Source organism: Tamandua tetradactyla, chromosome 8, assembly GCF_023851605.1.
Source record: "Tamandua tetradactyla isolate mTamTet1 chromosome 8, mTamTet1.pri, whole genome shotgun sequence".
NCBI lineage: Eukaryota > Metazoa > Chordata > Mammalia > Pilosa > Myrmecophagidae > Tamandua > Tamandua tetradactyla.
The window spans coordinates 110,802,739-110,820,880 of record NC_135334.1 but is presented as its reverse complement, the minus strand read 5'-3'; the positions used below and the strand labels follow the sequence as shown (position 1 = coordinate 110,820,880).

The following is an 18,142-nucleotide window of genomic DNA, read 5'->3' as shown; positions in this document are numbered from 1 at the left end:
GGTGGTTACTTCAGTTAAGATGTGGTCCAAGTCAATTGGGATGGATCCTAATCCTATTACTGGGGTCCTTTATAAGAGAATGAAATTCAGACAGAGAGAAAAAAGCCCTAAGAAGCAACAAGCTGGAGGTTAATGGAACCCAGGAGAGAAAAGAGGTCAGGAGAGGCCCCCATGTGTGCATTGCCACGTGACAGAAAAGCCCAAGACCATGGATCACCAGCAGCCAGCCCTAATGCCAGTCTTTAGGAAGAAAGCATCTCAATAATGCCTTATTTCTCAAAACCATGAGTTAATGAGTTCCCATTGTTTCAAACTGCATGGTATTACAGCTATATGATGATGTTGTGAACCACGGAGCGTACACTTTGGATGACTGCATGGTATGTGAATATGTATCAATAAACTTGCACTAATTTTTTTTTTTTAATTGCATGGCATTTACTTGAACAATTCAAGAAACAAAAACCCCACTTGCTCTACCACTTACCTTTGGCCTGGTTGATAAGCAGCTTTCCAGCCCTGGGGCATAAACTCTCCCAGAGCCCAAATGCACATTTGCAGCTGCCACCCACACCATCCACACACCTCACCCAAAACCCACAGCTGGTCCCAAATGATAAGCTAACCTTCCCTGCCACCCTCAGAACCCCAGTCCCTTTTCCTTTTCGCATGTTTCCTTTAAACTAATCAACCCTTGATACTCACAGGAAATCTACTAGCCTCTACCCCCAGACCACAATAAAGGCACAAGCCCCCGGGTCCCTCTTGCTCCCCACCTACTGGCTGAACCACCTGAACCAATCGCCCTTCCTGTCAATCCCTCGGGGCTCCCCTGTCTCTGGAGCATGTGAGTTACAAACTTTTTTTTTGGTCTTGGTTTCTCATTGTCTCACACCTGCCCTCCACCCGAACCCAAATTCAAAATCCAACGTAATCAATTCGGAACAAGTGGTACAGTGAGCAGAGTGTACTGGTCATGGCCATGGGAAATAAGGCATCATGTCTTTTGCCTGCTCTTGGCTCACTAACTGACTGACTCTCCCAGACAGCTAACTCTGTCTGGGAAGGGTCCACGGCTTGCTGACGTCCATCCACACTGCTTTGTGTGGCCACCTGTCACCTATGCAGGGTGCCACCTAAGCTTGCCACGCTAAATCAATGGTCCTCCCCAGGAGCCAGCTCTAGTACAGGAAGCGGGAATACTTTGTGGTTCCTAGTGCTCCCCCAAATGGATGGCTGGCATCAGGCTGACACTGAGAAGGACCAACTACATAATGAAGGTCTTGTTGCAGTCCCCAGAGTAGGAGCCTGCAAGGCAGGAGATAGGCAACCCCCACCTGCACGTAGGTAGCTAGGGCTAAATGCACAGGGGCTGGAAGGGAGCAGCCTGGACCTGCCCTGTCTGGACCACAGCAGCTGGGAGACCGCTTTAGGAGACTCCAACCATGGTGTCTGTGGACCAGGCGACTGGGTCCTAAACCCACCCTCACTCGAGGGGCACCTCCCCCAGGGGAAGGGTAATGCCACCCTGCAAGCAACAGTGCTACACAAGTCTGTGATCCTTATGTTGCAGCTGTCTGAGCCGCTGTCACTCTTGGTCCCCTGAACCCTGGAAATATAAAAAATCTAACCCCTGGTATGAGGGAGCAAAAGAACTACTGTGCAAAAACAAAGGGGGGAGGGGTCTGGCAGTGGTACTGAGCATATTAGGCCAGTTACCCCCTAAGACACCAGAAGAAGTTTCTAAGTTGCTTAAGAAATGTAAGACTCCCATGCAACGTGCATGGCCCTACTAAGTGCTGCTGTTTATTAGCCGAAAGCTCTGGTGTTGTGCTCCTGTGATCTAGGGTTGTGTGATGATCCCACCCCATGGGGTCAATTGGTGTACCCTAGGGAGAGAGAGAGGTGGCTGCCTACAAGCCTGGCCAGCAGGAACCATGAATCTTCCCTGTCACCACGTGTAAAATCAAGCAGGACCTCAAACAAGAGCCCGAATAAAAACTAAAACTCAAAAATGTATTTGATTGGAGATTCTGAATCACACTTACAGATTTTGTTCAAGAGGACAAGAAGAAAGGGGTAGATTAGTTGCTGAGTCTTTAACATGGGATCTGAGTTGCCACTCTCATTCCAAAAAAAAAATAGAAGCCCTTGGCTGGTATCACTAAAGACTCCAACTGACAAAAAAAAAAGACATGAAGAAACCAGTCCACAGCAGATATGACCACCAAGGCAACTTCCCACGGACAGACAACTTGAGGGCCCTACGTTACTTAAAAAGGTTGAGATGATGCAATAGGCATAACGTTTCTTTGAGCATTGAGACAAGAAACCTGGAGTTCAGCTCTGTCCCTAAAGGGGCCCCCACTTTGACACCAAGTAGTAGAGAAGTTTCTTACAGGGAACCCTCTCCCCCAGTTACAGGCCAGCCTTGCTCAGCCTTATCAGCAGGGCTAGTACAATCTGGAGGCTGTGGATGGGGTGGAGTTGTTGGCTGAACTGAGGGGACTCAGGGCCAAGCCACAGATCCTGGCTTAGGAGGCCCAGAGACCACCCAACCATGGGCCACCACCTCCTGCATACCAAAGGCCCAGTTTCCCACCCTCCTGGGTTGTGACTCTTGAAACAATTCTTATTAAATCATTCCATCACCCCACAATCACCCCTCACCAAGTGGTAGCACTTTTGTTCCTACTTTCCCAATATAGGTATTGATGCTTTAACCACTGCTTGAAATATGATGAAATCCTTGCCTCCCTCATGAGCCATTTCAAATAGAACCCCAGGGGCAGTACCCCTGCCAATCAAGGTGATAAACACCACTGCATCCCCTGAAACATGGGCCCCAGTCTACAACCCCAGACCTCACCGCGGGACCCATCACACCTACCACCTCACCATACAGCAGCCCTCTTGGGCCAGTTCTAAAAGCTTCCCCCAATGAAGGACGATTAGCCATCAATGAAACCAACCATAAAACATAAGTCCTTCCTATCAAAACTCCTATTCCTAATACCATCTGATTAATAAAAGTATACAAAGGAGCATGAGCAATTGCTTTCCTATGACTGACTTGGCCAATATGCTTTACTCATTGCCAGTACCTAAAAAAGAAAAAAAATCCTAACCGCTGCTGAGAACACTTAAATGGTCTTTAAAAACCACTTAATTAAAAAATAATAATAATAAAATAAAAACACTTAATACTGGCACCATATAAAGGAGATCCGATGAAGTGGCGGTTCTAAAGAGGGCCTCCGAGAGGACCCAGACACACTCACACATCGTTTAAAAAATGAGGCTGGGCAATAGCACCCCGTAAAACATGAGGGCTATCAAACTGTCAAAATCCCAGGCACCTTCTAGTCCTCTCAAAACAGCCAGATTCCCACCACCATCGAACACAAGCCAACCCTGACACTAAGACATGCCCAATACCCGTGAGGCTTACACATATCTCTCACTCTCATTTCAGCCCAAAGACAAAATCACACATGCACATCTGCTGCTTTCTACTGGGAGAACTCTAATAAGATGCCTCAGAGTTGGCACAACAGGCCATTTCCCAAGTCATATTCCTTGTCTCACTGGGAACAGATTTTAGATTAGAGGCCATGGCTACCAGAGAACAGGCCTCTTGGAGTCCTTGGACTAAACCTGGCAAGCAATGGCTCCCAAAGAGTATTTTTGGCTAAGAGGCTCCCCTTTTCCATCTATCACCCAATATGCCCCATTAAAATGGCACATCCTGGCTGCTTATTGGGCTCTTCTAAAAGTGGAGGTGCTTACGGGGCCACAACTGGTCAGCCCGTGCTCGCAGATTCCCCTAATGCCAACCCCCTCACATGGAAAGAGGTCAGCACATCTCACTGACAGCAAGGCTGTCCACTGTATGCCACACAGTTTGCATTTCACCCTACCTCAAACAACACCCCTGGGCCCAAGATGACTGGTCTACACAGTTAGCAGAGCCAAAGGAGGTTCAGTAAGCCCTTTGGGAAGCTTGGAGCTGTCAGCTGCCCAATTTCTATATCTTCATTAATTCCTGGGTGGCAGTCAAAGGGCTCACAGGGATGTCAGGCCAAAAAAACAATAATTTTCTCATAGAAGAGAAACAGCTTGTATGCTTCCACATTTGGAAACAGCTCGCAGCCTCATTCATTTCCATACAGGCTTGACTCACCACACCAGAATACACTGATGAAAAACTACCTAAAATCCATCCTTATAACCCTATCCAATGGGTCCTTCAGAGACTGCTCGTTCAGGCTCCCCAAGCATCTCTAGGCCCATCACTGCCAACACAGTTACAAAGGCTGTGACTTGTGCTCCCAAACCAAACATCGAGATCCCACAGAAGGGGTCACTTTCCATGAGATGGGGATAAACCCCTTCTCCCATTATCATATTAATTACTTGTGACCATTTCCCCAACACCGCAGGACTCAAGGGAAAGTAGAGATTATAGCTCCCAAACTACAGTGGAACAGTCTGGGTCACCTTTAGAGGTGAAGGAGAGCTGTGTCTAGCGAACGCCAGTCACATAAAAAAAAATGACCTTCCTTTGCCCTGCCATGAATGCTCATTACTCATAAAAGGCACAACACCTGGGATGGCAAACATGCCAGAGAGCAAAAAGCATTATGCACTGTCTCAGTAAGGAAGGAATACCACCAAGTTCAGCAGTCATGATATAAACAGCAGGGCCAAAGCTAGTCCTTGCTGACCACGCAATGTCAATGTTCACCCTGGCTCTGGGTTTTAGTGCTTTGCCGGCTGCATGGGTCACAGGCTTACTTACCAAACCACAAGGCCTCACCATGCAGGCCCAGGAATGCTTAAACATCTTTGGCTAATCCTAAAATTGTACCCAGGCATGGTACAGAGATTGCTGGCTGGTGCTCCTCAACTACCTGTGCCCAGCATGTCACAAGCACAGCTGAGAACCCAAAGCCATCCAGCCTGTATAGCAAGTGGGTCCACTGGCACCAAAGCATAAATGATTCTCAATCCAGGAGTAACCTAATAAAAGTCTCATACAGCACCAATCTTTACAAGTGTAATCAAATCAAACCTACATGACTCAGTGTCTTCTACCCCAGCCTGCAGGACATACTGTTCTAAAACAAAAGTTTGGATTGCAAAGGGGGACTACAAGGAATTAACAGAACTAACACCCAGTTGGCATGTAACCTACCCTAACACGCTAATAAGGGCTAATACAACACAGATTCTCTAGCCTTAGACTACCTCTTGGTCAAAAATAGGGAGGTGTCTGTCCTGTAAGAAATACCTCCTGCTGCATGTATTAATCATTTGGGAGCTGGTCAAAATCAAGTTACAAAAGATGGCTCAAGAGATCAAAGCATTTGACAACACAATCAAGGTGTTTTCAACTTACAATTCAGACCCTACAATGAATGAATCCAGCATTTCATCCTAGCTATCCCCTGAAGGGTGGGGGAAATGGTTATACAAAGACTTCTTACTATTGGGTGTACTATTTATTGACATTCTCCTAATAACCATATCCTCAAGTGCCTTATGTGCTGGCTAAATAATGCTATGCCTCTGCTAGTAAAGATGTCAACCACCCAAATCCTCCAAGTAATTACCACAATCCTCCAAATAAATTAGAGCATGTCATTAAGGGATAGATAGTTGTAACTATCAGACGTTTTGGTGTACACCCTCAGCATCCACCTTTTTTTTTTCATAGTAAACATTATATCTTCATACAGTCATCTTCAAAAATCTAGGCTACTGGAACACGGCTCAACAGTTTCAGGCAGTTCCCTCCAGCCACTCCACTATACCATAAACTGAAAAGAGTATCTATATAATGCATAAGAATAACCTCCAGGTTAACCTCTCGACTCTATCTGAAATCTCTCAGTCACTTTATTTTGTCTCATTTCTCTCTTCCCCTTTTTGGTCAAGAACACTTTCTCAATCTCTTAATGCCAAGGTCCTGGCTTATCCCAGGCTTTCTGTCCCACATTGCCAGGGAGATTTACACCCCTGGGAGTCATGTCCCATGTAGGTGGGGAGGGCAGTGAGTTTACCTGCTGAGTTGGCTTAGAGAATTCTAATAGGCCACATCTGAGCAGCAAAAGAGGTTGTCTGGGGGTGACTCAGACATAATCTTCAGTAGTCAGCATCCATCTTACTTTGGCAGAGCCACTTGCCTCAGCCCTGACCTCTGCCTACTTAGAAGCAGCCTCCCAGCCCTGGGGCATAACCTCCCCCAGAACCCACACCCGCATCCGTGGCCCCCACCCACACCACCCACATACCTCACCCAGAACCCACAGCAAGTCCCAAGTGATGAGCTAACTACCCCCACCCCCACCGGGAACCCCAGTCCCTTTCTCCTTTTACACGTTCGCTTTAACCAATCTTTGACTCTCACAGGAAATCTACCAACTCACACCCCAGGACCATAATACAGATTCAAACCCCCAGGCAGGACCCTGTCACTCTACCTGTGTGCCCCCCACCTGCTGGCTGAGCTCCCCAGGCTAATCGCACGTCCCATCGCCCTCTCAGGACTCTCCTCTCTCTGGGACTTGTGTGTGTAACAAACTCTCTTTTCTCAGGCATTCTGGCCTTGGTTTCCCATTGTGTAGAGCCTGACTTCCACCCGGACCCAAATTTCAAATCTAACTTAAATCAATTCAGAACAGTCCCCTTACCTTGGACTGAAAGAGCTTAGTGACACATCTCTTCAAATCCACCCAGTAAAGGGACTGATTTTCTATTAGGGATAAGTTTTCACTAAGTTCAGTAAGACACAAGAGACACTTTTAGAGAGGAGAAACATGCCGACATAGATGAGGAGAATTACCAAGTGACTCCCAAGGCCGAAGAAGAGGCCGTTACCTGAGTGACGTTGTCTTCGTTGGCACTGTTGAAACGCTGCACGTCCCCAGAACATCGGGTGCTGTGTTCCTTGGCAGTAAGCTGCTGCTCCGGGGCACTGAAGCTGTTGGGGTAGTAATTTGGAGCACCACCTTTAAAAGAAAGACAGGCAAATTCACTCAGGGAGAGGAAAGATGAAGTAAGTCTGCAAGCAATCAATGGGATAAGTTCAAGTGACAATCATATTTATAATATATGATATCAGAAGTACATATATCAATAGACACCAAACATATATATAGCATATATATCAACAGACACCACAATACATGCACACACATTTAGTTACAGGCAGAACGAAGATTCTTAGATAATACTGTCATTTTCTGGCGGGGTTGTCTCATCCTGGCTCTCAATGAAAAGATCTCAAATTCCACCTGAAAGCTTAAAATGGTGCAATCTATAAAATCTGATTCCTACCAGCACAAGGGTAATTTATAAAGGTTTGATCTGGCCACCTTCGAAGATGAAACCCAAGAAACACATTTCAAATTTGCAGGTTTTATTTGGGCTTATGCTCAGTTTGAACACTGGAGCACATCCCAAAGCTGTGGGCTCTGCTTCCTCAATTTACAGACACAGAAACTGAGCCCTGAGACGTCAAAGGTCACACAGTTATCTAGTGACAAAACTGGGACTAGAATGCTGGCATTTTCGACTTCGAGTCCAACATATACACATCATTCCAGCACTCTACTTCTCTCTTCCTTAAATGTTTTTAGGATTCGCAGGGTATCTCTCTTTCACTGACTGTGATGACTTAACTCAATTCTAGCCTCACCTTCCCCTCCCTCCACATAAATTACCAAGGGATTTTTTTTAACCTGATGTTTCTAGTACGTTAGCTCTCGTTTATAGTGACAATTATAATCAAAACATTTTTATGACTTCTGGAATAAATCATGAGAATTTTCTTTTATTGTGGCATATGTATTTTCCCAACCATACTTTCCTTAGGCTGGTACTTGCATACCTTAAATTAAACAGGAGTGGCCTAATTCTGTATTAAGAATTAGCTCTTTGACAACTAGAAGTAAAAATCTAAAATTGTGAAATTGTAACCCACACCAAATGCAGAAATCTGTTCTACAACTAATTGTTACAATGTGCTGTGAAATTCATTTTTTTGCATATATGTTATTTTTCACAAAAAAGAAAAAAAAAGTCAGTTGTGATGACACTTGCACAGCTATATGATGATATTGTGAACCACTGCTTGTATGCTTTAGATGATTACATGGCATGTGAATATCTTAATACATATCAACTAAAAAAATTTAAAAATAACTTAAATGAAATGTAAAAAAAAAAGAGACTTAGCTCTTTGAAATGTGCCTATCTGAATAATAGAAAAATTCTATTTCCAAATAAATTCTGACTTTTATTCAAAGTGGGAGTTTTCTTTAAGTCACTGACTACTGTAAACAATTATGCCCTTCTTTCATCAATCTTCAAGAACCCAGCCCATATCTCTATTTTCAAAATTAGGCAAAGGATGTGTCAAAATACATCCTGAAAGAGTTTTTTCATTCCTCTATCACTATAATGGGAAACAAGAATGAAGCCATTACTGATTAGTGAATTTCAAAATGTAAATGAACCTTTCTGTTGTAGTCAGTTTCAATAATGAAAGAATGGAAGAATATGAATGAAAACAAGAACTGGAGAATAAAAACGGAAGGTAAAACATGATAAGCAGTCTCACCACCCTCCCCCTCTCTGCGTGGGACATGACTCCCAGGGGTGTGGACCTTCCTGGCAACTTGGGACAAAGATCCTGGAATGAGCTGAGACTCAGCATCAAAGGACTGAGAAAAACCCTAGAATGAGCTGAGAATTAACATCAATGGATTGAGAGAACCTTCTCGACCAAAAAGGGGAAGAGTAAAATGAGAAAGAGTGTCAATGGCTGAGAGATTCCAAACAGAGTCGAGAGGTTATCCTGGAGGTTATTCTTACGCATTAAGTAGATATCACCTTGTTGTTCAAGATGTAGTGGAGAGACTGGAGGGAATTGCCTGAAAATGTAGTGCTGTGTTTCAGTAGCTATGTTTCTTGATGATGATTGAACAATGATATAGCTTTCACAAGGAGACTCTGTGAATGTGAAAACCTTATGTCTGATGCTCCTTTTAGCCACTATATCAACAGAAGAGTAGAACATATGGAATAAAAATAAATAATAGGGGGAACAAATGTTAAAATAAATTCAGTTTGAAATGCTAGTGGTAAATGAAAGCGAGGGGTAAGGGGTATGGTATGTATAATCTTTTTTTCTCTATTGTCATTTTATTTCTTTTTCTGTTATCTTTTTATTTCTTTTTCTAAATCGATGCAAATGTACTAAGAAATGATGAATATGCAACTATGTGATGATATTAAGAATTACTGATTGTATATGTAGAATGGAATGATATCTTAATGTTTTATTTGTTAATTTTTTTTAATTAATAAAAAAAAGTTTAAAAAAAAAAAAGGAAGGTAAAATGCAAAAGACAGAAATGGGAAGACCAATTATACCCCATGCCTTTGTAAATTCCAGAGAGCAGAAATATTGCCCCTTCCTAATATAACTGGTAAGCAAGTAAACTTGTTAAGTACATAGAAAGGCTTGGTAAATGATCCGAAGTGTATATAAAATATTCATAGAAAAGACTGGCAAGAAATATAGCAAAATATAACAGTTGTGGTCTTTGGGTTTTTTGTCTCCCTGCTCTTTTCCCCTGTATTTTCCAAATTTCTTTTGGGACATGTGTATTATTTTTATCATAGAAAAATAAACTTGATTTATACTACATATAGACATCTATGGCTATAAATATAAATCATCAGTAAAATTTCTGAAGGGATTGATATAAGCAGTTCATTCTAAAACATGTCCTAAATATGGAAAAAAAAAAAAAAGAAAACTAAGATCTAAATTAAACTGTGGAATACTAAAAGGGATAAACATTAATCAAGCATTCTTGACTAATCAGAATGAGAAATTAGAAATAGAGGCTGTTTGTACGTGGCACCAAAAGAAGTGGTTAAAAGAAAAAAAAATTATAAATGTGGAAAATGAGTTACAAAAAGCGAAACACATCAGAGCCCCAGTTCACTAAGTAATTTGCATGAATTTAACTACACTTCTTAGCAGAAAAAAGGTGGGGGAAGAACCCCTTTATTTGCCCTAATTATTTCCACTTCCCTCACACCCTCTCTGACCCCTTCCCTCCAAGTTCTAACTAGACCAGCTCCTCCAAGATCCCCAAAGAGTGCAGAGAAAAGAAGACCTGAACTCTTGGCTTTTGCACCCCCAAGAGTTAAGTCCTGGTAATTTAAGAGTGATTTAAGGAACTGTCCATTGTTTAAACAGTCTTATGTAACCCCTAACTGGGATGCTACTCTCCCGTGACCAGTGTCAAAGACCACTCTCCCTGCCTCTGACTATCGGGTGGGCAGCAAGTAAAGTCTGAAGTCGGAACTCTCAATGAAATATAAGAAAAAGATACAAGCCTGGAGAGTCCTCAGGCAGTTTAGGCGTGGCGAGCACGAGGTGGTCCTAGGCCTGGCGCCTGAGCCCCCTGCTCTGGCGGTGCCCCCTTCCGGCAGGGCAGCCAGCACCCTCAGCCTACCTTGATTTTCGAGCATGCACATGGGGCCGTCACGCTGGTAGTTGGCCACCCGGGTACGGAAGGGACAGTTGACGGGTATCTGAAGATAGTTGGGCCCCAGGCGGTGGCGGTGAGTGTCAGGATAGGCAAAGAGGCGGCCCTGCGGTTACAAATGAAACAGGTGCTGACTCTCCGTGGCAGCGTATAAAATAGAAATGGTCTCTAAACCTCACTCCAAAACTTAAAAGTACAACTCTGAAATCTGCTCTATGACTACTTGTTACAATGTACTTTGAAATTCACTGCTTTTTTGCATAGATGCCATATGTCACGACAAAAAAAAATAGTAAGTAAATAGCACTCTGTCCATGGACACCACAAAACCCGGCCTGTCCTGGAGTGACACCATCAATGTGGGGATGTTAGACATGCCTCAAAAAGCATGTCCTCCGATGTTCGGTGATGAAAAAGATAAATCCCACTTGCTCAGAACTCTGGAGATGGTGGAGACTGGAGAAGGACTCCACTAATGCTGAATCGAAGAATCGAGAACTTCCCCCCACCCCCCACCACTCAGTCCCCATTTCCCGCCCCCTTACCAGGTCCCATGCAGCTTGGGGGTCACATGGAAACAGCACGGCCAGGCCCCCTCTGGGGACTAAGACATTAGAGCGACTGGGCGGTAAGTCAGACCTCCAGGACCCAGGTCCACAGAGACTCTGGTGGAACGCAGCCGCCTATGACGGCTGCATACAAAAGCAGCCCAGGTGCAAACAGAGAGAGGGAGAGGGAGAAACCCAGGAGAAAGGCTTTGAAAAACTACTGTGCCCTCACTCAGCTCAGTTTCCGTTGGCTGGACCACCTAAAGGCGCCCCCCACCTCCCCAAATCACAAGTTAGTGTCCACTTTGTATGATTTCTACTCCCGAGGAAGCGTTCCGTCGTAAAATAAATCTAGTAGGCCCCAGCATGGTGGTCTGGAGCTAACTGTCCCCAGGAAACCAGGTTCTCAAACGTCATCCATTCCAGTGGGTGTGAACCCATCGTCAGCAGGGCCTTTGGCTGAGGCTACTTCACTTAAGGTGTGACCCACCTCATTCAGGATGGGCCTTAACCTTGTTACTGGAATCCTTTATCAGCAGAATGAAATTCAGACACAGGGAGAGAAAGCCACGGAGGGAGCAGCCAGAAGCTGAACATCCACAGAACCGAGAAGAAGAGGGACCGGCCAGGAGAGCCGGCAGGAGGGAGGCCCGCTGGCAGCCCGCCCCCGGACGCCTGGCTCCAGGAAGAAAGCACTGCCTCCACCAGGCCTGGTCTGGACTTCTCCAAGCCCCAAAGCCATGAGCCAATACATTTCCGGTGGTTAAAAACAGCCCATCGCATGGCATGTGCTTGAGCAGCCCAGGAAACTAAACCTGCGCTACCCAGCATCCTGACCTAACTCCACTCCTTCTCATTCCCCGGCCCCAGGTGAGGGAGCTACCATTTATTCACTCTCAAGCAAACTAGTAAATTCATACAAAACCAATGTATAGGAATTATTCAGAAAATACCTCCAGTGTTACATTCTGCATTATCTGAAAGCTCTGAAGCTGTCTAGATATAAACAAAGTACTAGCCAGTGGAAGCTGAGGTTCAAGATAATGACCCTTCAATGTCAGAAGGTCCTGAATTCAATTACGTTACATATTTACCATGGCAAGATGGTAAGCATTTTGAAATTTCTTTCAGTTGGTAGTGAAACAAAAAGTTTTATGATTAACTCTGCACTAATCTTTGTATCCAACTATTCAAAGTTCTACTCTCTCAGCAATCTTTCTTTCATTAATTTCATCACTGGCCTTGAATCTGAAAGAGTATTCTTATATGCCTAACTTTATGAGGCAAAACAAGTAAATAGGACAACTTGTGCAATATTTTGTACCAAATACTCATTCCAGCATGCTTATCCAGCCCCTCTGCTCTGTCCCACTGGCTCTACCTCCCATAATCAGACTCCCAAATAATCTAAGGCAATGCTTAGGTGACTGCAAGCACAGTCATGACCAAGAGCCACCTCTAACTGGAAACTGGTTGCCTCCTTTGGATCAAAACATACACTACACTGTCCTCTAACTCCACCAACAGGGCAGAGGCACAACTGGGCCACAAGCAGCCTCCGGGAGGTGTACAATTCTGTTCTTGTGCCATCTTCTGTTTATCAGGCAACCTTACCCCACCTGTGGAGAGACACCCACAAGGTCAAGGTTGGGAAATGGGTGCAGTGACCCCGTATCCTGATGCCAACTTGCATCTAGGCCTTACCCAGGGCCTGTGCCTAAACTTCTGCACTGGGCCTGGGTCAGAACGCAGAAGTTTTCCCATACAAGCCACCACTTCGTCCAACTCCTTCTCCTCCTGTTCTCCAACTCTTGGTAAACCACGGAGTATGGGAGTGAAGAAAGTCTGCAAGGACAGTCTCTCTGTGACTAAAGGTTACCTCCCTTGCATAATACTTTGGCTGTTTTGCTGTAGCCTGGTTTATGACTTTGGATAACAAAGTTTTAAAACGGACCTTGTTGAGAGGTAACAGAACTTTGTCCATTCATATAACAATGGCCACCACCGGAGATAAGGTGCTCACGAGCTCTCCCTGGGAGTAACTTGGAAGTCCTCCTAGCTGGCCCTGCACTTCTAGTCCCTTCTCCAACAGTACATCCTACACACTCCTCCCCATAGAATCTTCCCAGGGCCATACTTACATTGTACTTGTCTACTTAAAAGATCTCAAATGATTTCCTGCTAATCACTAAGTGGTAGAATGAATACAACAGTCCCTCCCCATCTTTAAGGTTTCTAAAAAAGCTCCATGGTATTAGCATTCACAGCTAATAATCTAAGAAGTTATGGGGAAAACTAGACTGCAAACTGTTGACTTGACTGAACCTACGAAATCTTTTTCAAACACTTCTTTTAAAACTCACTTAAACTATAAAGAATGCAGGCTAAACTTAGAATACATGCATTTGCCATAACTGAAATGAATATTAAGAAACCATAGGATTAATTTCCATGCATCATCCTTTTTCAGGACTCTCTTCCCACAGTTGCAATGAGATGGTTATACATTTGTTTTCTTTTGTTGTAGAGAATATGTATTGGCTAGGAGGTTATTTTCTCTGGGCCCAGTCCTCCCTCCAAATCTTTAATCTTCTAATTTCATGACTCAGTGTTGTTGACTACCTGCAGGTCCCACTATAGACCTAGAGAGCCAGAGTGACCTGGATTCTGGTGAAAAGACTTTGGGTGGCATTTTATTCCTTATCCTGTTCCCCAACACCCATGATGAAACAGTCTCAGCTCTGCCCTTGACAATGTCATGCCTTGGAAAATCCCATTAGCCTCTTCTTTTCAGCTTCTGCTCCCTTCAACCACCAGGAGGGGAGGTTTGGGGCCCAGCAGTGCATTGGCTTGACTTCCTCTCTCCCCAGTTTCAATGCAAACACTTCTGCTCATCCTCTATGATCTGTTTGACTTTTCTTTTCTATTCCCAACCCAAGTGTGGTGGCATAGAGTTAGGTACCCTACAAAAACATCTTCTTGATCTTTGTGAGTGTGAGCCCATTGTAAACAGGACCTTGTGACGAGGTTCACTTCAGTTAAAGTGGACCCAGCTGAATCAGGATGGGTCTTAATCCAATATGGCTGAATGTGGATGATCAAAGGAAATTAGACACAGAGAGAGAAGCGACAGGGAGCAGCCAGAAGCTGGAAGGCAATGGGATCCATCACCGCCATATGCACTGCCATGTGACACAGAAGCCAAGTACCAAGGATGGCTTGCCACCATGGTCTTCATGGAGACAGCATCGCCTTCCTGAGGCCTGGACTTCTAACAATGTGAGCCAATAAATCCCCACTGTTTAAATCAACCCATTTATGATATTTGTTTTAGCAGCCAGGAAACTAACACACCGTTTCCCTTTTCTCCATTCTAATACCAATCAGAATCCACAGAAATGATTTTAATTGGTATATACCAGACCATATGTCTCAAAACTGAAGAAAACTTTTATTTTCCTAGAAGGGACCCCGTACAAACTTCTCATTCAAAGATTTAAGGTCCCCTCTGACATATGCCCGCTGTACGTGTCCAAATCTCATTTCTTCTAACTCAGCAAGTGACTGTCCACAGTTGGTTCACAAAACTTTGTTCAGTCTTCTCCCTCCAAAAAGACCTGGTTTCTCATTCTGCTTCACCATGCACTCTACCTTACATTATAGTTATCTTGTGTTTTCTATCCTTTATAAAATCCCCCAGTTGAGCGCTGGAGTAGATAGATACTCAGTTCATACTAAATAAACTGAACTAAAAATTAATGAAAATCCTACTTTCTACAAAAGCCTCAGATGTTCCAATGTCATAAAAAAAATTATAAAAGAAAACAAGGGGATCTTAGCTTGTCCTCCATGGAACACTGATACCTGTGCTAGAATCAGATGCTTCCATGAGAAGCAGCTGTCAGTCCCTAAGTTCTGATCTAGTGTATAATTTTCAACCTTTGTTTTATAGTCAAGAGTTCAAAAATCCAAACGATTGATTTACTTGGTAATTATTAAACCAATTATTTTCCTATTGATTTCTGGTCCAAAGATTTTTTCACTCTTTGTACACTTGGAAAGAGCATATTAGAAAGCAATGTAAAACATACTGAGTGCCGAGGAATAACAGCAAGACAAAGGGGTTAAATTAATCTACCTGCCTTTCGTCACCAGTAACCTATATTTAGGTCATAAATATCACCTCCAGATATCTTTTTTTTAACATGGGCAGGCACCAGGAATCGAACCTGGGTCTTCAGCATGGCTGGCGAGAACTCTGCCACTGAGCCACAATCGTACCACCCACCTCCAGATATCTTTTTTACAGATGGAAAAATTCAAGTATCACTGTGGAAGAGGAAATGAATAAAGCTACCCTGACCAAGGTGTTATAATTAGTTGATTATATTCCCTTCCTTTAGTTAAACTGAACAAATAGGGGTTTACTCTACAAATACTTAAGGCATTTCTAGTTTTCCCCTTTTGAGGTTAAGACACTACAAGTTTTAACATATTGAGGGACTTTACTGTGGAATCTGGTATATGCTTGGTTTACTGAAGCAGCGCCCATCTAAAGATCTCCCTCAATCAGTCCCGCAGGTAACTAAGGACCTGCATTAATTAAAAGCCTAAGTAGTGCACCAGTAAATTCTTCCTATCAAGATAGTGCCAAATTACAGTGTGTGTGTATGACACAGGCACACGTGTTATGTGTGTGTATGACCTGCCTGCCACATACATGTGTGTGACACACCCGCCACATACACGTGTGTGTATGACCTGCCTGCCACATACATGTGTGTGTGACACACCCACCACATACACGTGTGTGTGTGACCTGCCTGCCACATACATGTGTGTGTGACACACCCGCCACATACACGTGTGTGTATGACCTGCCTGCCACATACACATGTGCATGTGTGTGTGAGACACACCTGCCACATACAAGTGTGCACGCGCGTGTGTGTGTCGCTCGTGCCCGCCCTACAATGTCTCCACCCACGGGTCTTACCTGAAGCATCTTGTCAGGGCTGGGTTCAATGCCAGGGGGCATGTTGCTTGGGTCAAAGGCCAACTGTTCAACCTCAGCAAAGTAATTGACTGGGTTCCGGTTTAAGACCAGTTTACCAACTGGGATAAGAGGATAGTCCTTATGAGGCCAAACCTGAAAATAATGTTAGATTCACAATTATCATATAATCAACTGAAGAAATTAAAACTACCAATCAAAACACCGGCATTCAAATTTAATGAAGCCAATGATGATGAGTCAAAATGATAAATTTTTTTTTTATCCAATAAATCATAAGAACTCAGGATAAGTGTGTTGACTGAATCTTGCATAAAAGTAAACGGTAAATAAATACTGACACTTTTCCTGGGCAAAGACACATCAATAATGTTTCGCTGCTAATAACAATATCCCAAGCCACCTAACCAAACTCATTAAAATGAACATGGAACTGAGCTACTACTGAGCTACTAGTGAGCTACCAGTTCCCAGGCTAGGAAACTCTAAGTTGTATGACTGTATTTTGTGCATCCCTTCCCTATTGCCATGAATGCTTGGCTGAAAAATGATCAGGTAAGAGGAGATTTTTTTAAAGTAAACAATTTAATGATATAACCGACTCACCTTGGTGACATCAAATGGATTAAATGGAAAACTTTCGGCCTGATTAAATGTCATGACCTGGATATAAAAAGTCCAGGAGGGGTAGTTGCCTGTAGCGATGGCATTAAAGAGATCCCGCAGGCCATAGTCAGGGTCTTCCTGGGACAGTCTCGCCGCATCGTCAACAGAAAGGTTTTTGATACCCTGGTCAGTCTACAGAATGAAAGAAAGAAACTAACAATGAAACTTATTAGCAAAGCTATCAAAATTTTTAATCAGGAATCCTCTGAAGAATGATGATGCTCTACCATGAATTCTTCATGGATACATCACACTGAAGGACTGAATTTTCCCCGCAACTGTATCTCCAGTGTTCCAATTTGATGGCAAGGTCAATTTATCAACAGAGAACGCTACTTCGTTATCCTGATATCTTTAAATGTTCAGGTAATTGAGACTATACATTTCATATTTAAAATCAGCCATATCTTTCCTTTTATGTTCTTCTATATATTTTTAATGTTTACACTCATGTTCTTTTTTGAATCAGAAAAAAAAATTAAAATTTATTTAAAATAAGTAAATGATTTATCAAATTAAAGGACTCCCCCCTCTTTTTTTTTTTAATTCCCCACGTCATGATAGTTCAAATCACCTACTGAGACTGTCCTCAGCTACTATCACCTCCATCCTCATTTCCTGCCTTTTTTATCTTTTTAAGAAGTCATAGAATCCTAATTCATAGAGCTGAAAAGAAGCTCAGTGTAGCTGCTCTCTGAACATGGGCAGGTAAAATTAGTCTCTGGATTCCAAAAAAGCCATTATGACCCAAGGAAGTTAAGTCACTTGAACAAGTGTTCCTATTATAACACCATTCTGCTCTTCAGTGGATTTCCCACATACATCTTATTTTTTTCTTAGTGGCACTAGGGTTTACAGGCACTGGGGCTTGCCGACCAAGCCAAGTGCCATGGAGAGGGTGTTCGAAGCAAAAGCCCTCGCTGCCTGGTCCACATGTAACACAGAAATCCCAACTCTCCAGCCTGTAGCAAGAGTTGGGATTTCTGATTTGAACCCTTCTTACTACTAGAACAGAAGTGAAACCACCTTAGGGGTTAAAAAGTGAAGGTTACTCTCTGGAGGTAACCCAGAGAGCTAATACATTAAATTGTGCAATCATATTACAATACCTTTCTGATTTTAACTAAATCCCTTGGGTTTAGGAAAGAATAATTTTAGGTGAGAATAATCCAGACTGATGAATCATACAGCTCTCAGGCTATCTCAGCACTCTCTGTTAAGCAGAGATATAAGCAATCCAATCCTGCCACAACCATGGGTGGCTGGTATTCTTTTGCCAACAAGACAATGAAAAGACTGGAGCTCAGGGACCTTTTAGTAATGTGGACAAGCTTACAGTTATC

At 43.4% G+C, this 18,142-nt stretch overlaps 1 protein-coding gene across 1 annotated transcript in view; it reads right to left on the bottom strand.

The window, feature by feature from the left end:
* CAT (catalase) overlaps positions 1–18,142 on the bottom strand; it is a 60,013-nt gene that overhangs the window by 5,283 nt on the left and 36,588 nt on the right. Inside the window, exons 7-10 of the mRNA XM_077114379.1 lie at positions 16,740–16,931; positions 16,116–16,268; positions 10,539–10,677; positions 6,883–7,013 (exon numbers count right to left, since the gene is read on the bottom strand). Coding sequence (XP_076970494.1) covers positions 6,883–7,013; positions 10,539–10,677; positions 16,116–16,268; positions 16,740–16,931 — 615 coding nt within the window. The remainder of the gene's footprint in view (positions 1–6,882; positions 7,014–10,538; positions 10,678–16,115; positions 16,269–16,739; positions 16,932–18,142) is intronic.